This window comes from Canis lupus, chromosome 32 (genome assembly GCF_048164855.1).
Source record: "Canis lupus baileyi chromosome 32, mCanLup2.hap1, whole genome shotgun sequence".
In the NCBI taxonomy this organism is placed as follows: Eukaryota; Metazoa; Chordata; class Mammalia; order Carnivora; family Canidae; genus Canis; species Canis lupus.
The window spans coordinates 14,636,313-14,663,060 of record NC_132869.1 but is presented as its reverse complement, the minus strand read 5'-3'; the positions used below and the strand labels follow the sequence as shown (position 1 = coordinate 14,663,060).

The 26,748-nt window shown below is 39.2% G+C and overlaps 1 protein-coding gene across 5 annotated transcripts in view; it reads left to right on the top strand.

Moving 5' to 3' along the window:
• SPG11 (SPG11 vesicle trafficking associated, spatacsin) overlaps window positions 1-26,748 on the top strand; it is a 71,940-nt gene that overhangs the window by 30,494 nt on the left and 14,698 nt on the right. For all 5 annotated transcript variants that reach the window (XR_012022281.1, XM_072808182.1, XM_072808180.1 and 2 more), the window contains 15 exons: window positions 97-300; window positions 1,861-1,967; window positions 4,430-4,575; window positions 5,555-5,716; window positions 7,942-8,008; window positions 12,296-12,461; window positions 14,577-14,782; window positions 15,041-15,149; window positions 16,611-16,770; window positions 17,175-17,447; window positions 18,059-18,259; window positions 19,331-19,438; window positions 22,149-22,311; window positions 24,680-24,894; window positions 25,337-26,078. Coding sequence is in view for 4 of the 5 variants with exons in the window: in XM_072808182.1 (XP_072664283.1) it covers window positions 97-300; window positions 1,861-1,967; window positions 4,430-4,575; window positions 5,555-5,716; window positions 7,942-8,008; window positions 12,296-12,461; window positions 14,577-14,782; window positions 15,041-15,149; window positions 16,611-16,770; window positions 17,175-17,447; window positions 18,059-18,259; window positions 19,331-19,438; window positions 22,149-22,311; window positions 24,680-24,894; window positions 25,337-26,078 (3,029 nt within the window). In the remaining variant the exon portion in view is untranslated. The remainder of the gene's footprint in view (window positions 1-96; window positions 301-1,860; window positions 1,968-4,429; window positions 4,576-5,554; window positions 5,717-7,941; window positions 8,009-12,295; window positions 12,462-14,576; window positions 14,783-15,040; window positions 15,150-16,610; window positions 16,771-17,174; window positions 17,448-18,058; window positions 18,260-19,330; window positions 19,439-22,148; window positions 22,312-24,679; window positions 24,895-25,336; window positions 26,079-26,748) is intronic.

Sequence of the window (26,748 nt, the reverse complement as noted above, 5' to 3'; positions counted from 1 at the left end):
ATTTTTAAGTAGTTGAAACTTCAACAATGGAAGTGGTTTGGTCAGCTCTGACTCTAGCAACTTTGTAACTTGCCATCTCTAAAACCTGCCCAACAGGAATGGGATTTTTCTTCAATCTGAGCTAGAAGACTTTGAACTCTTCCTGCTAAGACTGAATCGCATTGGGGGTGTGATGCAAGATGCTCTCCCCATTCAAAACTACAGATCCAAAGAAGGTTGGGATTTCCATTCTCACTTCATTCTCTATTGTTTGGAACATGGTCTGCAGTATCCTCTCTATGTCTATCTTGACTTTTACAAGTGAGTACTGAAAACTGATTTGTCCTTGAGCAGGTCTTCATGTTTTCTCTTTCCATACTACTTCTGAACATGACTTTTAGGAAAATATTAAATATTTACTTGAGGAATACTAATTTTTTTGTAGGAGTCCCCTGCCCCAACCCAAATCCAGCACTCGGTACCTTACTTAGTTCAATGCTGCATTCAACTAAATGCTTATCATGTGTTTTTTGGTGATGTTAATCTTATAATGTCTCTGTTCATCTTTTAAATTACTAGAGAGAATAAAATGAAAGAAATGCTTTAAAAGTTTAAAAGAGGAAGATTCTAAAAGTTAGCTTGGAGTTCTTTATTACCTTCCTTCCCAAACAAATGAGTGCTAACCAACTTTGAATTCATAACCACTTCAAGTTATGTTAGGTATGCCCTAAAATTTATATTTAGATAGGCAAATATACATCAGCAATGTACCTGCCCAATATTAACCTACAGAATCATATGTGGCCATTGTGAATTACTATTGGGTCAGTAATAAAAATTATTATAGTCTCTAAATATGAGTACTTTCAATGTTCTTGGCACTAGGCTAAGTGCTTTACATGTATTATTTCATCTAATATTCACAGAAGTTCTAGGAGGTGGTTACTGCCACCTCCATTCCACAGGTGAGACAACTAGGTATCTTATTGATTGATTGATTGATTGATTTCTAAGTACCTTATTTAAAGCACACAGTTCTAGCAAATGGCACAGCCAGACTTAATTCTACTTAGGTTTGATTCTAGAGTCCACACACTTAGGTGCTAGTGAGAACATTTTTATATTGTGTATTAAAGACTAGGAATTCAAACAAATGATGTTTTTCTGGTTCATATCACTGAGGCTTATTTAGACAATAAGCCTGGGGAAATCTTTTTCCCTCAAAGCTACTGGCAAGAGAAGATTTAAAAGTTATAAGTTCAGGGATCCCTGGGTGGCGCAGCGGTTTGGCGCCTGCCTTTGGCCCAGGGCGCGATCCTGGAGACCCGGGATCGAGTCCCACATCGGGCTCCCGGTGCATGGAGCCTGCTTCTCCCTCTGCCTGTGTCTCTGCCTCTCTCTCTCTCTGTGACTATCATGAATAAATAAATAAAAATCTTTAATAAAAAAAAAAAAAAGTTATAAGTTCAGAGGACCTATTCTGAGATTTAATTTAATTCTTCAGTCCCAGCTTCTCTATAGTATGTAAAAGTTCTCAAAAACCTCTGGAGTTTGAAAATGCTGAAGAGTTTTTGTTGTTTAAAAAATACAATAAAGTAAAAAGTATCTTACAGGACAGGATATCTGTTAATTTAATAGAGTTGGTAAGATTTCATCATGGAAGTAAACACATTATAAATAAAATTATGTCTTTAAATTTTTCTCTATTTCCAGATCATAATGAATATGTAAAGCACAACACAAGAATGGCAGTATATAATGTTATATTTACTTTTAATTCCAAAGTTCCTTTTTTAATGCTAGTTATCATCTGAGCAAACATGGTTGTAACTGTCTTATCCTGTATGTTAACCAGAGTTTGTTCTTTTGTTTTATATACAGACTTAGTCCTGCAAATTGTCCCTTTTTGGAAAAAAAAGAATTACATGAAACTCACCCTTGGTTTGAATTTTTGGTTCAGTGTCGACAGGTTTCCAGTAATTTAACAGGTATGGGTATACTGTATTAAATACAAAAATCTCTTTGGTTAGGGGCACCTGGGTAGCACAGTGAGTTAAGCATCCTACTCTTGGTTTCTGCTTAGTTTGTGATCTCAGGGTCGTGAGAACAAGCCCTGCATCAGGCTCTGTGCTCAGTGTGGAGTCGTCTTGAAATATTCTCTTGCTCTCCCTCTGGCCCTCCCACTCATGCTCTCTTTTTCTTTCTCTGAAATAAGTAAGTCTTTTTTTTTTTTTTTTTAAGATTTTATTCATTTATTCATGAGAGACAGACAGAGAGGCAGAGACACAGGCAAAGGGAGAAGCAGTCTCCATGCAGAGAGCCGGACATGGGACTCGATCCTGGGTCTCCAGGATCAGGCCCTGGGTGGAAGGTGGCGCTAAACCGCTGAGCCACCCAGGCTGCCTTGAAATAAAGAAGTCTTTAAAAAAAAAAGTCTTTGCTAAATAATCAGTCTCTTGAATGGCATTTAATTTGTGAGTTCTAAATAAATCATTTGGCTGTAGACAAATATCTGACTGTCACCTAGGCTCAAGTTTTATTTAAGAACACCAAAAATGTCCCCCTCCTACCAGCCAGCAAAAAGCCAGACAGCATAGCATGTGTGCTTCTGTTGCCTTCCCCTGCGGGCTCATGCTCTGTTGTCTTTAAATAGCTCTCATCTTTACCAGTTAATCACAGGCTGAATTCCTGCTCTCTGGTAGATTGACATCCTTTTTCTATGAAGAATTGGTCTGTTTTCAGGTGTCCACCCTGAATCCTTTAGAAAGTAACTCCAGATAGAGTGAAAAAAAAAAAAAAAATACATAGTATGTGTAGGATTGTTGCATCTTCTGTTGTGGAGCTACTGAAGGAGAGTTTTGGTCTGGTTATAATCAGAAAATCCCTGTGACACCCGCTGCCACCCCCTCAGCTTAGCTGGTATTATTCCAGAGATTCACTCCGGAAAAGGGACAGGCAGAGCCACTGCACAGGCAAGAAATACCAACAACCGATCTTTCAGTTTTATGTAACTCCTGTTTTCTTTCCCAAATAAAGAATTTTTTCGTAATGTGGATTGGGTTTTTTTTGTTATGTTTTTTGATGCTGATTATAAAATAATACATGTTCATTATGAAGAAAAATTAGAAGCCACAGACTTATCAGGAAGATAAAACTCCACAGGTAGATAACATAGGTAGATAATCATCCACAAGCAACTCTTGATGTATTTTAATGTATTTTATTCCAGGTATTCTCTCTATATGTTTTTTTTAGCCCAGTCTACATTATATTTCATTCATCCAACAAATATTTATTAAGCTCTCACGTTGTGACAATATAAGTACTAGGAATACAGCTAGAAACATCTGTGTATTTATATATTGCTTTTTTCACATAGTAATTATAAGAATTTTCCTATATGCTTAGAGACAGTGACTATTTTATATCTACCTAATATTTCATCATATAGATGTACTCTTAATTAACATACTGTTCTCTCAATTTTTGACACTGAGGCTGTTTTCAGTTTTTTTCTATCATAAATAATAGTCTTGTGTATATTTGAACATAGAATTTTTGTCTGTGTTTTAGATTATTTCTTTAGTGCAAATAGATTCCTGGATATGAAATTACTAGATCAAAGGCTATATACATTTTGAAGGTTCTTGCTATAAGGCCAGATTGCTTTTTCAGGGGGATTTATAGCATTTTATCCACAAGTCCCAGCTTCTACATGCCCTGACCAGCTCTGTGCTTGAGGCAGATTATTATTATTTTTTAAAAGATTTTTATTTATTTATTTATGAGAGACACAGAGAGAGGCAGAGACACAGGCAGAGAGAGAAGCAGGCCCCACGCAGGGAACCCGACATGGGACTCAATCCCGGGTCTCCAAAATCAGGCCCCAGACTGAAGGAGGCACTAAACTGCTGGGCCACCTGGGCTGCCGGAGGCTGATTATTTAAAAAAAAAAAAAAAAAAAAAAACATTGCTGATAAGGAATATACAGCATGTAATTAATATTTTACATTGCATTTATTTATTGCTAATGAATTATATATTTTTATATGTCTAACATTTATATTTCCTCCTTTGTAAATGGTTATTTACTTTGTCTGCTTATCTGTTGGAGTCCGTATTTTGGGCATTGATTTGTATGAGCCCTTTGCTGAAGACATTAATCCTTAGATTGTCATTTGCTGTTAATTTGTTGTTAAAATTTCCCCCCTAGTTCATTACTGCCTTTCAATTTTCTTCTGTTTGTCTCAGTTTCAACACTTGTTTATATCAATTGTTGGGATAGTTTTTATTTTATGTGGACAAATCTTTCATTTTTTCCCCTTTATGATGTTTTCCTATTGCTTTTCAACTTAGAAAGTCCTTCTTACTGTGGATAGAGTTAAAAATTTTCTTCCTCGGAATTAAGTAATTCTTTCTCTTGAGAAAAACATACTCTTTTGTTTTTCAGATCCCAAACTGATCTTCCAGGCTAGCCTTGCAAACGCTCAGATACTGATTCCCAGCAACCAGGCCAGTGTAAGCAGTATGCTATTGGAAGGACATACTCTCCTGGCCCTTGCTACCACAATGTATGCCCCTGGCGGTGTCAGCCAGGTATGGACAGCACTTTTACCTAGTATGGCAAAATAGGACTGATTTTAAATTTAGCAGAAATATCTATGTGTCTTCTAGTCTCCTTTGATATTCAAATACAACCACTTATATAAGTATTTCATTTTATTAAAGAACATAAAACAAGGATGAAGTTTTAAATTTTATATTGCATCCTCTTAAGTTGGACTGGAATTGATATGTGGTCTAGAGATTTTTTTTACCTTTGTTTTCTAAACTTCAGGTTTGTTTTCAGGGTAGAATCAGGATCTGATTGCTCCTGGAAATAACTGCACTCTAGATGTATTGCTTGGGAATCATTCTCTACTATTTGTACTCTTAGACAGACCAAAGGAAATAATAATTTCTAGCTATCCATATAAACTCTTTAAGCAACCCAGTGGAAATTTCCCATCTCTATTTTTTTGAAAGTACACAGTATGCCTCATTAGAAGGAACTTAAGAATGCTACTTACCGTGTAATCTTTAAAAGCTTCTTATTGATGCTAGTTTAATATAATACCACCTCCTCCAAATTATCACAATATATTTTAATTCATATGGTTATCTGTTCCTCTGTTTTTAATCACCTGTCAGAAATTAGTCATAGAGTAACTTGAGAGCTGAGAGAGAAGGTCCTCTCAGAAGGTAGGTATCATCTAGTCTAGTAATTTTTTTCACTTTAAAAATATTTACTATTTAAATATTTTCATATGTAGTTTAAAAAACACTGATCTAGTTGAACTTCCCAATTTTGTAGATGAGAAAACTGAGGCCTGCTGTTAAATATCTAGCCCAAGGTCACCAGCTAGTTTTTCTTAGAACCATAACTAAAACTATTAGCTTCTGACTCTTTCACGAGTGGTTTTTTTCACTACCATATAGTTTTTTAAGCTAATCTTGTTTCACTCTTGTGAAAAAAAAAAAAGACATTTGGAGAAGAGAAAAACCTTATTGTGTACCATGTGATCTTTTTATCTAGGTTGTTCAGGATGATGAAAATGAGACCTGTTTGAAGAAAGTAGATCCCCAGTTACTGAAGATGGCATTAACTCCTTATCCCAAGCTAAAAACTGCTCTCTTCCCACAGTACACTACCTCTAATGTTCTGCCGCCTGATATTACGCTTTACCACCTTATTCAGGTACAGTATATAGGAGTCTCACTTAGGGTACAGCCAGGAAGACTGAAACCTACTCTGGGTCTTTCAAATGGAAGACATTTAACATACATAATTACTTCCATAGTCATAGCAGAATGGGGAATCCAAACTTGTGATGGTGAGACCACTCAAAAACTGACAAAGGAGGAAGCATCAACATCTCTCCAGCTGCAAGAATGGTGCAAAAAATAGTGTTACCAGAAGCTGGACCCATCTCTCTCTGGGAGCTAAACTAACAACCAGGCTGCCTAATAGGAACTTGGAACCTAGAGGGTAGAGCTGGAACCATGGAGGAGATACCTTGAAAATGAAGGAGAGGAAAATATCCTGGTTTCTGCTCTCTTTGTACCTTTAATTTCCCATGTTGTCTCTCTTGGCTAAACCTATCTGGTAGTCAAAGGGTAAATGGGCTTGGGAAATGCAGTTCTCTGTAGAACAGGAGAAAGGTGGGAATGGATCTGAGAGCAGACAGTTGGCAAGCATGCTGGTTGGCTGCCTGCATTAAAAACCACTTTGAAAAAAAAAAAAATGAAAAAAAAAAAAAACACTTTGTTCTACTACTAATGACTTCTCTCTATCCCTTCTCAGTGAATAGGGCTATCTGTTTATTTAAGTCAGTGCTTCTTAACCTTTTTCAGGATAAAGAACTCTTTTTTTTATATATTTTATTTATTTATTCATGAGAGACAGAGAGAGAGGCAGAGACCTAGGCAGAGGGAGAAGCAGGCTCCATGCAGGGAGCCCAGTGTGGGACTCGATCCCGGGTCTCCAGGATCATGCCCCAGGGCTGAAGGGAGGTGCCCAACCGCTGAGCCACCCAGGCATCCCAAGGATAAAGAACTCTAAGAATGTGAGAGAGCTATGAGTCCTCTACCTAGAAAAATTGCACATATGTGTATAATTTTGCTTCAATTTCAGAGGAATTCAGATTCCCTGAGACCTACTCAGATCCTCCATGATGAACACATTCTTTTGTTTGCTTCTCATTTCAAAGGGCTTTTGCCTTTTCTCTCTGGCTGCACATATTCCCTTGAGGTCCTTAATTCAGCATGAACTCTATAATCTATAAAGGTACAAAATCTCTCTAATGTGAACGGTCCTTAATTTATAGAGTAGTCCTACTCAAAAATGTGGTCCTCAGATGGCTGCCAGTTCACAAACTGTTGCTGTTATGTGTTGAGATTAGGATCTTGCACTGTGATATAAATCTGTGTCATTACAGTGTTCATTCAGCAGGCTGTGTGTGTGTGTGTGTGTGTGTGTGTGTGTGTGAATGTAGCAAGACTCTCTTGAGGCAGGAAGTATTAAGCTGCATTTAAATTTATTTACAAGCTTCTCATGTCCTTGCAGACTGGTAGCACCAGTATAAACTATATATAAGTGGATTCTATTAAAACATAGTTTCAGTACCTAAAGTGGATTCAATCAGCCTAAAACATAAGTGGTTTCAGGTTGTTCTTTGTTCTGTTTTTCAAGTTGACTGATGCAGTTTTTTGGTCTTGTTATTTTACAAAGAGTGGTCCTTCCTTAATAGACCACAAATTCTCCCATAATTTTAAATCAAAGCTGCTCTTTGTTTAGCCACCCAAATCTTTACTTTAAAGGATTTTTCATTTTCTTCTTTATCTTTCCTACCATCTGTTTATAGTGTTTGCTACATCTCTGGCCTAGACAAATTTCAAACAGCCATGGCTCCCTGCTTTCAAACCTTTTCTGACTGGCTTAACCTTATTCCACTCTTTTTTCTTTGTTGTTGGTGGTGATTTGTTCATCACATTCCTCTAACTTTGATCTACTTGTCTCCCTCTTTCCTTTCTAGATTGCGCCTTCACTCACCTTGTCCTGTTTACATGGTAACTTTGTCTAGACTCAGTCCTCTTGGGTTTGGATTCCAAAAGCATATCAAAAGTCCATTTTACATTATAATTGATGCTGATTCAACCAAAAGAGGGTACACTTTGCAGATATAGTTTGAAGTGAGAAGAGTCTTTAAAAGGAATGTAGCTGCTTCCATTTTTACTAACGAAGGAAAGTATCTCATGCATTCTTTTTTTTTTTTTTTTAAGCTGTGTTCAGAGAATTTATGTGCAGAAAGATAAGGTTGGAGAAGGGAAGAAGGGAAGTAGACTACTTGCGAAGTCTTTTCATATATTTTTACTTATTTTAGAATCATTTAGCGTTTAACTCTGACTTTTCTGCTTTTTTAGTCACTATTGCCCTTTGACTCTAGCAGATTGTTTGGCTGGCAGTCTGCCAACACACTGGCTATTGGAGGTAAGTGATTCCAGGTACCTAGGGCTTTAGAAGGAAGTTTTTCAGGAATGTTGACAGTAGAAGGTTTTTGTTTTTTTAAGATTTTATTTATTTATTTATGAGAGACATAGGTAGAGGGAGAAGCAGGCTCCCTGCAGGGAGCCTGATGCGGCACTTGATCCCAGGATTCCGGGATCATGACCTGAGCCAAAGGCTCAACCACTGAGCCACCCAGGTGTCCCGACAGTAGAATTTAATTTATGTAAAGACAATCCATTTGTTTTCATTGATTTCTATTTTAAAAATAAAGATGCATTCTAATGACAAACATTTTAGAGTTGAAAACATGTTGCGAGTTAAATTATAGTAAGTCAGTAGCGCTGTTCTGTTCTTGCTGGGAAATGTGAGAAAATGTAGGTAGGAAATGTACCTACCTGCTTAAATCTCTCCCTTTCCCCAAATTCCTGTTTGTTTGCAATATTATAAAAGTTAAGAGCATAGGTGTAGGCATTAGACAAATCCTGGCTTGACTATGTGATAGCTGTCTGACCTTGGGTAAATGGTTTAACCACTCTTCAGTTCCCTATAAAATAAGGTTAATAATAGTGCCCACCTCACATATTATATGAAAATGAAAGGATATAATAATGCATTTAAAAAGCTTGTGTCGGGGGTGCCTGGCTGGCTCAATTGGTTAAGCATCTGCTTTTGGCTCAGGTCATGATCTCAGAGTCCTGGGATCAAGCCCCACTTGATTCTCTGCTGAGCAAGGAGCCTGCTTCTCCCTCTCCTTCTGACCCTCCTCCTGCTTATGCTCACTCACTCACACAATCTCTTTTTCAAGTAAATAAATCTTTTTAAAATGTTTAAAAATTAAAAGCTCTTGAAGTTTTTGGTGCATAGTAATCACCAGATGCATACACACTACTGTCCTCTTTAGGCTATAAGCATTTGTCTGATTGTCTTTTATGCCGATTCTTAAACTCTTTTTCTATTTCTTTTTTTACTTTTAAATTTATTTTTTTAAATATTTTATTTATTTATTCATGAGAGAGACAGAGAAAAAGGGAGAGATCTAGGCAGAGGGAGAAGCAGGTTCCCCGCAGGGAACCTGATGTGGGACTTGATCCTGGACTTCTGGGATCACGCCCTGAGCCGAAGGCAGATGCTCAACCACTGAGCCACCCAGGTGTCCCTTTACTTTTAAATTTAGAGTTATCCTTTAATATCGTGGCACCTGTGGTGCCTCTGCTGAAATCACTCTAAAGTAGGCTTTAAATGAGCACTTTGCACATAAGGTATACCCTGTAACTATTTACTGAGATGCGTAAAATGTATTTTCTTATATGTCAGTTTTATAAGTTCAAATTTCAATATATTTACCCAGTGCCCAAGGTTCAGTGCAGTGCTAGGCCTATAGTAGATGTTCAATAAATACTTGTTGAGGGCTAAATAAAGTAGTGTGTATTGTATTTTCAAGTGAAAATACTCTTTCTAATTAATCTCTGTAAAGTTCTCCTAGAGTGTAGACCTCATCCCCGTCCTTCGTGTTCTAATGCTTCCAACTCCAACACTTAGCCAGAGTCCTGACCCTCTTGTGGAAAAGGAGCTCCATACTACAATACTAGAGCAGCAGAGAGGAAGTTGAAGACCTATTCCCTGCCTGGTTTTTAGAAGTTTAAAACATATTTGAGGAAATAAAGCACAAAGTAAATGAAACAGTTATGAAAACATAATGTGGATTTATAAAATTAGAGATTTGTATTTAATTGGAATATTTATTTCTTTTTTCGTGTGGTCTTACCATGAAAAAGAGATGTAGGATAACTGCGAGGTGATTTGGCTTCTGTGACAAGCCAGAGAAAAATTTCCCTTTGGGTAGAATTATTTCTTGTACATGCCCTCCATGCTAATTAGCTCCCAACTGCTAAGAAATCAGGGTCTTATTTGAATTAAAAACTCAAGTTAGCTCATCTGGCACCAAGCAGTGCTATATCCTTTACATGTACTCAGCAAATATTTAATGAATGAATGAACAGTTTTGTATATAATTATAAGTTACCAAGGTCACTGTGATATCACAAAGAATATAGATAAAGCATGCAACAGTTTTTTAATCTCCGAGAGGGTGTACTTTTAAGTAATAGCTTTGTAAGTTGACAGACGCCTCTCAACTCTTCAAGTCTTTTTATTTATTTATTTTTTTTTAAAGTGCCAAGTCACAATATAAAAAGTCCTTAGAGGGATGCCTGGGTGGCTCAGCAGTTGAGCGTCTGCTTTCAGCCCAGGGCGTGATCATGGAGACTCGGGATTGAGACCTGCATCGGGCTCCCTGCATGGAGCCTGCTTCTTCCCTCTTCCTCTGCCTGTGTCTCTACCTCTCTCTGTGTGTCTCTCATGAATAAATAAATAAAAATCTTAAAAAAAAAAAAGTCCTTGGAATGTCACAAGATAAAACTTTTTTTCAGAAATAAGCTTTGAGGGGCACCTGGGTGGCTCAGTGGGTTAAGCATCTGCTTTTAGCTCAGGTCATGGTCCCAGGGTGCTGAGATTGAATCCCCTGCAGGAAGCCTGCTTCTCCCCCCTCCTTCCTACTCCTCCTCTCTCTCATTCTCTCTCAAATAAAATGAATAAATAAAATATTTTAAAAAAAAGAAATAAGCTTTGAACTTTGAAAATAAGAGCGAATGTACTATTTTCCAGAACTTGTTCCTTAACAGTTCAAAATGTTATTTCTTTTTTTCTTTTTCTTTTCTTTTTTTTTTTTTTTTTTACAAGTAGTGAGTGATTAAGAGGCATTTAAAGATTACGGTTCGGGCAGCCCTGGTGGTGCAGCGGTTTAGCACCACCTGCAGCCCGGGGTGTGATCCTGGAGACCCAGGATCGAGTCCCACGTCGGGCTCCCTGCACGGAGCCTGCTTCTCTCTCTGCCCCCAATGCCACCACCCCGAATAAATAAATAATCTTTAAAAAAAAAAAAAAGATAAGGGCTTATACTAACTTATCACATCCAAATATCTCCTGACTTCAGATTTCTCTAAAGAGAGGAAAAAATGCTTTCTGCCTTTTTCACGAGCACAGAGGAACTTTAAGCTGAACTACCCTGCCTGCCTAAGCAAAGTGGTCATCATATAGATAGATAATAAGGTGCTCCAAATACAACACAGAAAGTATAACCAACAAAAGGAAATTGAAGGAGGGCATTAACGTGGAGAAAAGGATGTTCTTACACTATGTATTGGAGAAAGGTACAGGGTGTTGCCCCTGATGTATAGAGAACTCATAAAAATGTTAAGAAGGGAATTCATTGTGTAATGAGCTCCATGAATTAATTAAAAAGCTCCTTTTGCAGACCCTTAGCAGAGATTTTATAGCTAACGCATTATCGCCATTGTGACTTAAAGGATCATCAGATACAGAATTAAGGCATCTGAAATAACAAGTTGAATGAGGAAAAAGCATAATTTATAAGTTTTTATGGAGCTTCTTGGGTACATGTTTTTGTACCCAATATGGGAGGCTGGGGCACTAAGGTGGCTCAGGTAAGCATCCGACTATTGATTTCAGCTCAGGCTATGATCTCAGGGTTGTGGGATTGAGCCTTGTGTTGGGTTCACCACTCAGCGGGGAGTCTGCTTAAGATTTTCTCCCTCTCCCTCTGACCTTCCCCCCACACATATGCACTCTCTCTAAAATAAATTTAAAAATATGGGATCCCTGGGTGGCGCAGCGGTTTGGCGCCTGCCTTTGGCCCAGGGCGCGATCCTGGTAGACCCGGGATCGAGTCCCACGTCGGGCTCCCGGTGCGTGGAGCCTGCTTCTCCCTCTGCCTGTGTCTCTGCGCCTCTCTCTCTCTCTCTCTCTGTGACTATCATAAATAAATAAAAATTAAAAAATTAAATAAAATAAAAATAAAATTAGGGGCTACATCAACACATTAAAATGAACTATTATGTTTTGGTGGTTCAGAGTAATACACAGTGGTACAAAATGACTATAGCAACTGGTTTTTTTTCTTTTTTTAAGATTCATTTATTAGAGAACGTACTGCAAGCAGGGGGAAGGGTAGAAAGAGAGATTGAATCTCAAGCAGACTCCCTGCTGAGCATGGAGCCCAACACAGGGCTCGATCCAATGACCTGGAGATCAAAAGCCAAAATCAAGAGTCAGATACTTACCCAACCAAGCTAGCCAGGTGCTCTGCAACTTGTTTTCTTTCACCATTGCAAAGTTAAGTTGTCCACGCACAGATTTGAAATTAATTGTGGTGAGGTGCAGAGGATTAATATTGCTTCACTTTCCCCCCAGATGCAGTGAGTCATCTCCCACATTTTTCTAGCCCTGATCTGGTTAATAAATATGCTATCATGGAACGTCTGAATTTTGCATATTATTTACAACATGGACGGCCGTCATTTGCATTTGGTACTTTTCTGGTCCAGGAATTAACCAAGAGCAAGACTCCCAAGCAGCTGTGAGTATTTAAAACATAATTTGTATTCTTTTTTTTTTTTTTTAAAGATTGATTGATTGATTCATTCATTCATTCATGAGAGGCACAGAGAGAGAGAGGCAGAGACATAGGCAGAGGGAGAAGCAGGCTCCATGTGGGATTCGATTCCAGAACTCCAGGATTACAACCTGAGCCAAAGCCAGACACTCAACCGCTGAGCCACCTAGGCATCCTTAATTTGTATTCTTAAAAGCCATATCTGGGCAGCCCGGGTGGTTCAGCGGTTTAGCGCCGCCTTCAGCCCAGGGCCTGATCATGGAGACCCGGGATCAAGTCCCACATGGGGCTCCATGCATGGAGCCTGCTTCTCCCTCTGCCTGTGTCTCTGCCCACCCCCCCTCCCCCCCGTCTCTCATGAATAAATAAAATCTTTTTTTTTTTTTAAGGCATATTTATGTCTTTTACACATGCATTTGAAAAAAAATATACTGGAAACCTATCACAGGGGCAGCCCCAGTGGTGTAGCGGTTTAGCGCCGCCTGCAGCCCGGGGCGTGATCCAGGAGACCCAGGATCGAGTATCGCGTCGGGCTCCCTGCTTGGAGCCCGCTTCTCCCTCTGCCTGCGTCTCTGCCTCTCTCTCTCTCTCTCTCTCCCTCCCTCCCTCCCTCCCCCCCCCCTTCTGTGTCTCTGTGTGTCTATGAATAAATAAAATCTTAAAAAAAAAAAAAAAACTTATCACAGTTAAGTAGTTATGCCTGGCTAGTAATTTGATCTTTTTTTTTTTCTCCCATTTTGTGCTTTTCTGTATATTCCAAGTTTGGGGGATGTAATGTGTCTTTTGTTAATGGGAAAAAAAGAGAATAAAGATAATATTAAAAGATACTATTAAAAAAAGATACTATTTATATCTTTTAAAATTCTGTTGTTTTTTTTTTAATGACCCAGGAGATTGGCAAATATTAGCAGTTACTCTAAAGAGAGAATTGTATAATAAGATGTGAATTCTGTATTTAAGATCTGCATTTTTTTATAATTCATTTTTATTAAGCACAGAATTGGGAGGAGTATTTGATATAATCAGCTAAATATAGATCTACTTTATTAGTTTGTTTTGTAGTTAATGAATTTTTTCAATTTTTTTTATTTTTAAATTTAAATTCAATTAATGAACATTTAGTGTATTATTGGTTTCAGAAGTGGAGGTCAGTGATTCATCAGTCTTCTGTAACACCCAGTTCTCATTATATTATGTGCCCTCCTTAATGTCCATCCCCCAGTTACCCCATTTCCCCACCCACCTCCCCTCTAATGACCCTAGTTTGTTTTCTGTGATTAAGAGTCTTTTATGGTGGGGCAGCCCCTGTGGTGCAGTGGTTTAGCGCCGCCTGCAGCCCAGGGCGTGATCCTGGAGACCCTGGATCAAGTCCCACGTCAGGCTCTCTGTATGATGCCTGCTTCTCCCTCTGCCTGTGTCTCTGCCTCTCTCTCTCTCTCTCTCTCTCTCTGTCTGTCTCTATGAATAAATAAATAAAATTTTAAAAAAAGAGTCTCTTATGGTTTCTCTCTCTCTTTCTCTCTCTGATTTCGTCTTGTTTCAAAGTAATGCATTTTAGTGATAAAATATTCAAGTAATTAAGAAGGGTGAAAAATGAAAGATAAAAGGTCCCTGAATCTCCTGTCGGCATGAGTCTACACAGTAAATAAAGATGGGTAATTTCTTGTGCAACTTTCCTTGAAATTTATCTATGATGTAAAACTACATATACTATATATATATCATATCAAAATTTAATTAGCATTAATTTTCTTGGTAGTTTATTTATACACACTCATAATTGATAAGATCACAAGTTGTCAGTCTTTCAGAAGTTCTGTTCTGTGTTCCCTGGATGAAGTTGGAAACAAGAATAATTTGGCCTGTGAGTTGATGCTTTAGGAGAAGGTTAAAGATTGAGGGACGATGGAGACAAAACTACCAAGAACCTCAATGAATGTGTGCAGGGCTCAAAAACTGAAAGGAGAGGAAGCTAAAAATCACAGGTGTCTGATACTCCATGCATCACTGCATAATTCCATCTGCTTTTCCTGGTGAGAAACTGTTTTCTGATGTGATTTTGATTCCTTTCTTTTTCAGGATCCAGCAAGTAGGCAATGAAGCTTATGTTTTAGGGCTCTCCTCCTTCTACATTCCATCAGTAGGAGCTGCCTGTGTTTGTTTCTTAGAACTGCTTGGCCTCGATAGCCTCAAGCTCAGAGTTGACATGAAAGTGGCCAATATAATTTTGAACTACAAATGTAGAAATGAAGATGTTCAGTACAGCTGTATCAGAGAGGCTCTAGGTACCAGTACCTTTTCTATCTGGGGTTTGTTTTGTTTAGAGGACAAGGGATGAATAGGTTTAAAGTATTGAATCGTTGGTGGTTGGGGAGGAAACAATTGTCTTCCTGTTTCATCCTTTTCCTACAGAATGTTTGTACTTTATCTCATTTTCTGGGCCTTTTAATTAGGTTCTGAAATGGCCCTGGGCCACACTCTTCAAACAGAAGAGTTCCTGACCCTTTCTCTTGACCATATTTTATTGTTTGTATTTCTTACAGTTGAAAAACTATCTAAACTGGCTGTGGGTGAAAAGGCCACCGTAGAGGAATTGCTTATTCTCTTAGAAGAAGGTATATGGAACAACATTCAGCAGCAAGAGATAAAGAGGTTTGTTGAATTTCCACCTCATGCTCTTTTCCAGCAAGCTTTTTTCTTCCAGTCTGTGTTTGCCTAGTCTTTCTTCTGACACCTCAGATGTTTTTACTAATCCCTTCAGGCCATCTTACTTGGACAGTATATAGTAGTTACTCAGTAAATGGACAGTGAGTTTTGATTGCTTCTTGCCATCAGTAAAGGAGGATGTAGATAGGGACGCCTGGGTGGCTCAGTGGTTGAGCATCTGCCCTTGCTCAGGGCGTGATCCTGGGTCCTGGGATTGAGTCCCACATCAGGGTCCCTTTGAGGAGCTTGCTTCTCTCTGCCTATGTCTGTGCCTCTGTCTCTTTCTCATAAATAAATAAATAAATAAATAAATCTTAAAAAAAAAAAAAAGGGAGGATGCAAATAATCATTCACTCTTTAGAGATAAGAGTTTCCAAGAGATGGAGAACTCTGTCTCCCCGCTGTCCTGCTAGTGAGAGAAACTTCTTAAGTGTTACATGTTGAAATCATTTAAGAAGATATGGGATGGGAGCACCTGGGTGGCTCAGTTAGTTAAGCATTTGACTCTTGATTTCAGCTCAGGTCATGATCTCAGGGTCCTGAGATCTAGCCCCACATCGGCTCCCTGCTGGGCGCAGAGACTGCTAAAGCTTCTCTTTGCCCCTCCCTTGCTCTCTTTCTCTTTTTCTCTCTCTCTTGCTTTCTCTCTCGCTCTCTCAAAAAAACAAAAAATATATATATACATATGTGTATATATATATATATATATATATATATATATATATATATATATATAAAGAAAAAAGTTGGGGGATGTATCTCACAAAATTTGACTCTAAGAGTTGTCCTTAATTTTTCTCTTGCTAATATGTTAGTTGATAATGAAAGTTGAGGTGACCATCTATCCACAGAAATACCTCTACTTATACATTTATGCCATCTTTCCTCTGTGCTATGCCACCGGGGGTGACCTAGCCACCTTAGACCCTGGGAATGCAGCACTCTCCTGTACCTGCTATCAGTGACTCTGTTCTCAAGTTTTCTGCTGTGAGCAGGAATAAGTACTGCCCCTTCATGAGGAAGCCCAAGCATCTGTCTGGGCTCTGATACTCTAAAGCAAATCATGCGAAACAATTAAGCACTCAGGAAATTTCTTGAATGCTGATTTATTCAATACTCCTAAAGGTGGTATATAGCTAGTATAATCTATCTATGGATAGATTCTTGGTTGATAAAAGGAATGAATTCTGCCAGTATGCTAAGAAGACTTTTTTATACATTCTGGGCGCAAGAGCCTTCTTTTTTTTTTTCCCCCCAAAGCAGCCTAATAAACATTTGGTATTTGTAGAAAGGCTTTTTAGAGAATATACTGCAGTTAAGTTTATTTAATTTTTACTAATTTTCCATTTAAAACTAAAGCTATATTTTAACAATTTTTTTCTCTACTGCCCCAACTTCCAATTACAGGTTATCTAGTGAATCTAGCAGCCAGTGGGCATTAGCAGTACAGTTCTGCAGGCTTCACAATGTGAAGCTGAGCACGTCTTACCTTAGAGAATGTGCCAAAGCAAATGACTGGTTACAGTTCATTATTCACAGCCAACTCTATAACTATCACCCAGCGGAGGTAAGCCACCATTTGTTGCCAACTATTCAAGAAGAGGAAATGGAAAACTTCAGGGAGGATGAATAGTGTTCTTTCTGTTGTGTGTACCTAGGCTTTTGTTTTATATGATACTACTGTTTTTACTAAGATTTCAGTGGGTTGGCTTCAGACAAAGAATTAGTCATTAGTACTACAGAGCTGAAGGAAGAGTTTTTGTGACTCCAGATTAAATATAGAAATTCAATCCAAAAAAAAAAAAAAAAAGAAATTCAATCCAAAGCAACAAATAACTTTGTAAAATGGTATGGTCACTTCCCCCCCACACAGTTCAAGGTGAGAAAGAACAATTTTACCTCTGCTTTTCTCTAACATTTTTCAGCTCCAGATAGAACTGGTCTTTTTAAATCACCTAATATGTTTTCTAGGTGAAATCTCTTCTTCAGTATTTCAGTCCTGTCCTTCAAGACCACTTAAGACTAGCTTTTGAGAACCTGACCTCAGTGTCTAAATCCAAAATGGATAGTGGTGAAGTCTGCAGCAGGTCTCCCCAGGAACTCCAGAGAAACAAAGAAGAAATGGCTGATTTCTTTCAAGTTCTACTCCAGTGCTCAGAGGAACCAAACCCCTGGTGCTGGCTCCTAGCTGAAGCAATGAAACAACAGGCTCCTATCCTTAGTGTCCTGGCCTCATGTCTTCAGGTGAGGATAATAAGAAGCCTAAATTAAAGACCCAGCAAACAATGGAAAAAGTGGAAAGGGACAGAGAAGGCTGATAATCAGAAAGGAAGTGGGGTGATGATGACAGTGAGGCTCCAGCATGTATTTGTAAGGTCACTGTAACTTTTACACTTTTCTGGCTTAGGCTCCAAGCCATCTAGTATACTTCCTTGTACCTTAATATTCAGTAACTTAAGTGGTCAGAGCTTGGTTCCTGGTTGGCAGTCATAGAGAAAGGATTGTGCCTCTTGAGCAGACAAGTGAGATGCTCTAGAAAGTCCCTTGATCAGCATTTCTGTGGAAGCCAGTCTTGTTCCTTATACCTAGTACTTCCACTGTTTCCATATATACCCATTCTGTCTCTTGGTCTTTTGATACGTCACACTGCAGAACAGTTTATAATAGTTCCTTGTTGCTCATTAGAATTTATTTCAGTTTGAAAGCTTTTCAAGCTAGTTTAACCAATTTCTTGAGATGACTTGTTCTAAACAGGAAATATCTATCCATGTTTGTAGCATTGCTGGAAGCCTCCAACTCCCTCTATCAGGTAATCCAGACACAACTGTTTTTGAAAAGTTTTTATCCTGTGACAGGATGCCAGTACTATTCCTTGTCTCTGTGTTTGGATCATCACATCTGTGGAGGACAGTGTTGCAGCTGAAGCAACAGAACACATTCAGGGCTCAGTGGAAGGCCACATATGGGACCTTCAAGACCTCTCAGTCATCTGGAGAACATTATTAACAAGGCAGAAGAGCAAAACTCTCATCAGAGGTTTCCAACTTTTCTTTAAGGTAGTAATAGTCACTTCATTTATTTTCTGTGTTTTAAAGGGTTACTTCAGGATACCCCTATTGGCTTTTTTAGTTGTTTTTTTTAGCTGACAACAAGTGATGATAACTACCATTTATTTAGCAAAGAGCTTTATTTTTTTTTTTTAAAGATTTTATTTATTCATTAGAGAGAGAGTGTACAGAGGAAGAGGGAGAAGCAGACTTCCCACTGAGCAGGGAATCCAATGCAGGGCTGGATCCCAGGACCCTGGGATCATGACCCGAGCCAAAGCCAGTCACTTAACCAACTGAGCCACCTAGGCACCCCAGCAAAGAGCTTTATATATATTTTTTTGATATAAAAATTATCACAAAAAAATTATCACAATAGTCCTTTAGAAAGATAATATATTAGGATGTTATGAAGTGATAGTATTCTCATTTTAAAGTAATAAACTCAGGCTCACAGAACTTAAGTAACATGCCCAGGGTCTCAAAGTATGTTAGTAAGCAGTGTATTTATAGTTCAGATCTATACTTTCTCATTCCAAAACCCCTGTCTTCTGACTGAAAAGCCCCCACCAAGTGATAGAAATGCTGCAGACAGCAGTAGGTTGGGCAGCTCAGTGGAGTATCTCCAGCTCATGTGCAGTGACCAAGTAAAGAATAGACAGAAAATGGACTGTTGAGTAGGTGTACCTGGTCTGAATATCCTTTTTCTAAAAGGCAAAATAAATAGAAATTTAACCTCCTTTCTCTTTAACATACATGATTCAATTCTTTGAAATTGTTATTAATAGTACTTGTTTGGGATCCCTGGGTGGTGCAGCGGTTTGGCGCCTGCCTTTGGCCCAGGACGCGATCCTGGAGACCCGGGATCGAATCCCACGTCGGGCTCCCGGTGCATGGAGCCTGCTTCTCCCTCTGCCTGTGTCTCTGCCTCTCTCTCTCTCTCTGTGTGACTATCATAAATAAAAAAAAAAAAAAATAGTACTTGTTTTTACTATGCCTCTTACATTGGTATTATTCATTAAGAAAATAGTATTGATTAGCTTCGCAATGTTTAAATTTCATTCAAACTCTTCCTCAAAGGATTCCCCACTACTGTTGATGATGGAGATGTATGAACTGTGTATGTTCTTCAAGAATTATAAAGAAGCTGAAGCTAAACTTCTGGAGTTCCAAAAGAGCTTTGAAACTGTAAGTTGAAATCCTATTGCTCTTTATCACTGATCTGAAATTGGTTAGAGTGGCCTGTTATCTGCTAGTAGTCAGGATATAACAGCAGACAAGTAGCTGGGTATGTGGCATAATTCAAACTAACTCATTTGTACTGTTCCAGAGGTGGGGAGACAGATCACGAGTTACAGTGGCTTTGCCAACAGCACCTCAGTTGCCAGGCATGACAGAGAAGTTTCACTTGGCTACTTTTAAGTAACTCATTTAAGTGGAATTGTACAGTATTTGTCTTTTGTAAATGGTTTATTTCACTTAGCATGATGTTCTCAAGCCTCATCCATGTAGAATGCAGAATTTCTTTCCTTTTAAATGCTGAATAAAATTCCATTCTATTTGTGGTATATGCCACATTTGCTTATCCATTCCTCTATCTGTGAATATTTGAGTTGCTTCCACATTTAAATTGTGCTACTATGAACATGGTATACAAATAATCTCTTTAAGATCCTGCTTTCAATTCTTTTGGGTATTCTCTCAAAAGTGGAATTGCTGGATGATATGATAACTGTATCTTTAATATTTTGAGGAATTGTCATACTGCTTTCTATAGCAGTTGCACCATTTTACATTGCCACAGCAGTATACAAGGTTCCAGTCTCTCCACATCCTCTTCAGCATTTGTTTTCTGTTTTGTTTTTTTAAGATTTTAATTTTTTTAAATTTATTTATTCATGAGAGAGACACCGAGAGAAAGAGGCAGAGACACAGGCAGAGGGAGAAGCAGACTCCATGCAGGGAGCCCTATGTGGGACTCAATCCTGGGTCTCCAGGATCACGCCCTGAGCTGAAGGTGGCGCTAAACCGCTGAGCCACCCAGGCTGCCCTCTGTTTTGTTTTTAAGTAAGCTCTGCCCAATGTGGAGACCCCAGGATCAAGAGTTACATGCTCTACCTACTAAGCAAGTCAGGTGCCCCCAGCCTATTTTTTAATAGAGTTTTTTTTTTTTTTTTAATCACTCAGTTTTGGAGTTCTTTGTATATTTTGGGTAATAGTCCATTATTAGATGTGTCTTTTGTAAATATTTTCTTGCAATCTGTGTCTAGTCTTCTAATTCTCTTGAGATTTTGTTTTGTAGAGCAGAAGTTTTTACTTTTGTGATATCTAGGTGTCTCAGTCAGTTGAGTGTCTGTCTTCGGCTCAAGTCATGATCTCAGGGCCCTGGGATCAAGTCTCACATCAGGTTCACTGCCCAGCAGGGAGTCTGCTTCTCCCTCTGCCTCTCCCTGCAGCTCCCCTTGCTTATGCTCTCTCGTTCTCTGTCAAATAAATAAAATCTTTAAAAAGAAAAAAAAAGTTTACTTTTATTTTTTTAAAATATTTATTTATTCATGAGAGACACAGAGAGGCAGAGACATAGGCAGAGGGAGAAGCAGGCTTCCCACAGGGAGCCCAATGTGGGACTCGATCCCAGATCCCGGGATCACGCCCTGAGCCAAAGGCAGATGCTCAATTGCTGAGCCACCCAGGCACCCCAAGGTTTTTACTTTTAATGAAGTCCATCTGATCAATTATTTTTTTCATGGATTAGGTCTTTGGTGTTGTATTCTAAAAAGGACCATGTACAAGGTCATCTAGGTTTTCTTTTATATTATCTCTTAGGAGTTTTATAGTTTTTCATTTATATTTAAGTCCTCCCAGATATCTTTAAACATTTTTTTTTAATTTTTATTTATTTATGATAGGCACACAGTGAGAGAGAGAGAGAGAGAGGCAGAGACACAGGCAGAGGGAGAAGCAGGCTCCATGCACCGGGAGCCTGACGTGGGATTCGATCCCGGGTCTCCAGGATCGCGCCCCGGGCCAAAGGCAGGCGCTAAACCGCTGCGCCACCCAGGGATCCCCCAGATATCTTTTTACTCTGACCTGACTGTTCCCGCTCCAGCTTATCCCTTTGGAGGGACAGTGCACCTGTTCCATCCTTGCTTCCACCCTTTACTTCCACATATATTTTTGTTTTGACTAATTCCATCACTTGCCTGCTATAGACCCTCTTCTTACAGCAGCAGGAGTACATAAACAAGTAAATAAAGACTAAGAACTATGCTCCAATTCAGGCTAATGCAGCCTGCTACTTGGGGTCATCTTCCAATTAATATTGCTAACATTTGATTGTAATGACATAAATCCAGGCTTCTTAACCAAGATGCTTCCTTAACAGTAGTATAAACTACAAGCAAACTGGTAGAACAAGTTGGTAGAACAAGTTAATGTTAAGTCTTTCTAAGAGGTCTTGTTATATGAATCTCAGATCTTCTGGACTCGAGGGCAGGCCTCCATCCCTCTCCAAAGCTGTTAAGTAAAACGTGTCAGGTCAATTTCACAGCAACTCACAGGGTTATTAGTTTGGCAGTCGCTAACTTGAAGGTATTTGCTTCAGTTCACTCCATAGTCGGCATTCAGTCTGTAGGTCTCTTGTCCATCTTTGACTTTGACACACACACAGCTCCCTACAGTAGGACATCTCACAAAGAGAAACAAAGGGCTTATTTTTGCCACTCCTCTGAGGCATACCTCTACTTCTTGTCATTTGGAAAGGACCTGAATAAGCGTTCCCCTTTGTGATAGGAAAGGACTTTTGAGGTACCTTGCCTTTCTTATATTTTCCCGGATTGGGATGTTTTGATTTGCTATTCCTGTGAAACTGGTTTTCCTGACCCCCTCTTTTTTCTAGGTTGAAACAGCAGCCACAAGGGTCCACACTACCATCCCTGCCCCATGGCTGAGGGAGCAGGTGTGTTTTCTTCTGAAGCTTATGCTGCAGCAGTGTGGGACCCAGTATGAACTGGGGAAGCTTTTACAGCTATTTGTTGGAATAGAAAATTTCTTCTCTGATGGTAAGACAGTCCTGACAGTTAAGTTGTTAAGAAATTAGATTCCTTAATCTTTTTTTCTTTTTTTTTTAGATTCCTTAATCTTGAAAATATTTTAGAAGGGCATTCAGGAAATTAAAATGCATGATATATAACATTACATTTACAGTCCATAATGAGGTTTGAAGAAGAGGTTGCAGGAAAAACTCCAATCACGGTTAAAGCATTCAAAACCTAGCACAACAGGGCATAACCTAAATAATACAATTGGCTGCTCCTTCTGAGGACTTGTCAGCTGCATTTCCCCCTTGGCTAGTCTCTATCCTGTCACTGTCAATTTTTTTTTTCTGACAAGTAGCCTTAAAGTGTTACCATTGCTCAGGGTCACAAACTGTTTCAGAAATGATTAATCCATTTTGAAGGTTTCAAAGACAAATTATGCTTATTTTTTACATTTCTCTCCAGACACTGGCAGTCTCTAAGATTGTTGCTGACTGAGTGAAACCAATTATTGTCTTACCTTCTTTTCTACTTGATAATTTCAAGTTTTTGTTGAATGATTATGTTGTTGTTTTATACTAGATTCTGACATTTTCACTACTGGGGTTATTTGGAGAGCTCATATCTGCACAGAATGGTGACAGAATGCTAGCTAGGCTCAGTGCCTGCATTGTTGGTGGTCAGGGCTGAAGACTGGAAAGAAAGGGTGTTTCCAAAATTAAGTCTGTAAGATGGGACTTGTCTGTTTCTCTATAGACCAAATAGTATGTCCTTTTAACATACAGGTGTTTTTAATTTTTAAAAAAAGATTTTATTTATTTATTCATGAGAGAGAGAGAGGCAGAGACACAGGCAGAGGGAGAAGCAGGCTCCATGCAGGGAGCCTGATGTAGGACTCGATCCCAGGACTCCAGGATCACGCCCTGGGCTGAAGGCAGGAGCTAAACCACTGAGCTACCCAGGGATCCCACAGGTGTTTTTATTGATCTGTAGTAATTTTAATTTTTTTCAGAAATGAATTTCCTATTTTCTCTTTTTTTTTTTGAATTCCCTATTTTCTTGCCAGAATTACTGTATCCTTGAAAAATTATAAGGATTGTCTATGTTGTTAACCATTTTACTGCTTTTATTTTATTTTTTTAAAGATATTTATGTATTCATTTATTAGAGACACGGGGGGGGGGAGAGAGAGAGAGGGAGAGAGAGAGGCAGAGACACAGGCAGAGGGAGAAGCAGGCTCCATGCAGGGAGCCCGACATGGGACTTGCTCCCGGGTCTCCAGGATCACACCCTGGTTTGAGGGCAGCGCTAAACCGCTGAGCCACCAGGGCTGCCCATACTGCTTTTATTCATATAATTTTTTTCCATTTTTATGGAATGTTTATATTCTCTGTGTATATAATATGTATGTGCCTAAAGAAAATATTTATAAGAAAAAAAACCTAGGTTTTATATGCTGTCAACAAAGAAACCTAGCATCCCCCTACTGGTGGGTATTGTGCAGGGTGTCTCACTGTCCCTAGAACTACCTAAATCAGACCACAGCCCAGCAGGTGGCATTGGGAATAGGCTCCTACAGAGTGTTTTTCATGTCCCTCCTTTATGGTAGGACACAAGTCAGCTCTACATAGACTGTTTGGGAGATGGAGCAAACCCAGCCAGGTTTGGGTTTGGCACAGTCAATTAGGGGTGGCATAGTCAGTTAGGTGTCCAACTCTTGGTTTTGGCTCAGGTTGTGATCTTAGGGGCATGGGATTGAGCCCCACGTTGGGCTCTGTTCTTAGCACAGAGTCTGCTTATGACTCTGCCCCTCCCCCCAGTTTGCCCTCCCCCTAAAATGAATGAATAAATCTTATAAAAAAAAAGAAAGAGACACTGCACTGAGTGTCCCTGGTTTAAGTAGTTGTCCAAAGGAGCAAGTGATGCTCCATTCTGAATACAATGTGCTGAATTAAGAGACTTGGCTATTGCCCAGTTTTAGCTGGCCTACTGGTTCTGTGTCTTAATCCACATGACATTTGCACTAAATAAGCAAGTGAACAGTCATAAAAAACAAATTTGTTTAAGGCTGGAGAAAAATCTAGAAAAAAATGGGATTGACCTGAATGAATGGCCAGGTCTTCCCAAGGTTGACTGAGTTGCTACTACACAGCAGGCCACCAACCTCTGCCCTGTATATAAAGCCAGCTGTATAGATTGAGTCCTTGTGCAAATCTTGAATAGTTCTTACTATATAGGAGATGGCTTATGACTTCATCTGCTAGCCAACCAGAGTAGAAAAATAGGTTTTTATTTTTTTCCTTATTACATTATGGTGTTAAGCATATATATTCTCCCTCTGATGGTGGCATTTTACTGATTAAATGTTTATACCCTCTTCTCTTTGGCACAGGTCCAGATGTGAAGAAGCTCTGTGTCCTTAGTGAAATTTTGAAGGACACATCCATAGCCATTAATCATGTAATTATTAGCAGCCACAGCCTTGAGAATTTTCAGCATGAATGTACATCTATTTTGGAAAAACTGGCGATGGAGGGACAGTTTGCTTTGGCCAGGAGAATAGCAGAATTAGCTGAATTACCTGTGGACAACTTGGTTATTGAAGAGGTACCATTAGTCTTTTAAGTTATTTGAAATCTTAGCTTTTTGAACCAGCATTAAACAGAATCAAATGAGATATGTGATTTCTAGGAGAAGAGGCTTTTTTACTTTTGACACACACATCACTTTCAGAAATGGATGAGCATCAGATCCCCGTTAGTGTAGAATGTGTGTTTTAAACTAAGGTTGGCTTACAGGATATGCTACAGCTGTTGTGCTTTGAACAGAATTAAACATAGGGTGGCTTCGTCTTGAACCCCCTTCCCTAAGATAAATTCAGAATTAGCTTTTATACTTTAACTTTCCAGATAAAATATCCCGGATCATCTATAGCCAAGTCTCCTGTTCCCTGGCTTGATTTGGCTTTAACAAGTACAGCATACTTCGGGAGCATTAGCACATACTTCTTTATCCCAAAAAGGCTAAAGTGTTTTGTTCAATTTCACAGATGACACAGGAAATGCAAACCTTAAAACACATTGACCAGTGGTCCCTGAAACAAGCAAGAATTGACTTCTGGAAAAAATGTCATGAGAATTTTAAGAAAAATTCCATTTCAAGCAAAGCAGCTTCTTCCTTTTTCTCAGCCCAGGCACCTGAGTGCCCAACTGAAGAGGGTCGGAGCAGCAGTGAGGAGCGCCATCTGCTGCTCACATTGGCAGCACACTGGCTTGCTCAGGAGGATCTGGTGCCGGTGGCCGAACTGGAGGAGCTAGAGAAGCAGATCTGGCTCTGCCGCATTACCCAACACACCCTCAGAGAAAAACAGGAGCAAGTAGAGCTCGGGTTTTCTCAACAGATTTCAACTAGTGGGGAACTTTCCTTTGATGGCATAGCCAGTAAGTTTTCACTCTCCATGTTGGCTGTTCTGAACACATCAAAGTACTTAGAACTCAGTGGCTTTCCATCCAAAGAGACATGTGATAGCGGACTGGATTGGAAGGAGCAGGAGTCACTGAACTTTCTGATTGGGCACCTATTGGATGATGGCTTTGTGCATGAAGCAAGTAGAGTGTGTCGGTATTTTCATTTCTATAACCAAGATGTTGCCTTGGTGTTGCACTGCAGAGCACTGGCCTCAGGGGAAGCTAGTGTGGATGACCTGCACCCAGAGATCCATGCTCTCCTACAAAGTGCTGAGCCGCTTGAGGAGGAGGAAGCTGGCATTCCACTAAGAAAAGTCCAGAGCAGTAAGTAAAGGAGATCAAACTGCCCTGAGTCCTGAGCAGAGCTGTTGGCACTCTTTCCCAGAAGGAAAGGGTCCCTTTTGGCATACTAATTATACAAGTTAAGGGTAGTCCATTAAACTAGGTAGTTAACTGGTCAATGACAGAAACGTGTCTTTTAACTAGCTGTATATCAAAGTTAGAGGGAATCTATTTGACTTGTAGGTAGTTCACTGAAATTGATTCTATAACTGGTTATCATGTTTCCAATTGTATATTGATGGTATATAGAAATATGCTGATTTTTGTGTTAATCTTATATCCTGTGACCTTGCTAAATTTGCTTATCCTAAGGGTTTTCTTATAGATTCCTTGGGATTTTCTACAGATGATACTATCTGTGAATGGAGATGGTTTTATATCTTCCTTTGCAATCTGAATTGCCAATGATTTCTTTGTCTTGCTTTATTTACTGGCTGGGACTTTCAGTATGACATTGGATAGGAGTAGTAAAAGTGGAAATACTTGCCTTGTTGCTGATTTTAGAGAGAAAGCATTAACCTTTTTTTTTTTTTTTTAAATTCAAGTATAATTAATATACAATGTTAGATTAGTTTCAGGTGTACAGTGTGATTCAACAATTCTATACATAGGGGCCCCTGAGTGGTTCAGTCAGTTAAGCACCTGCCTTTGG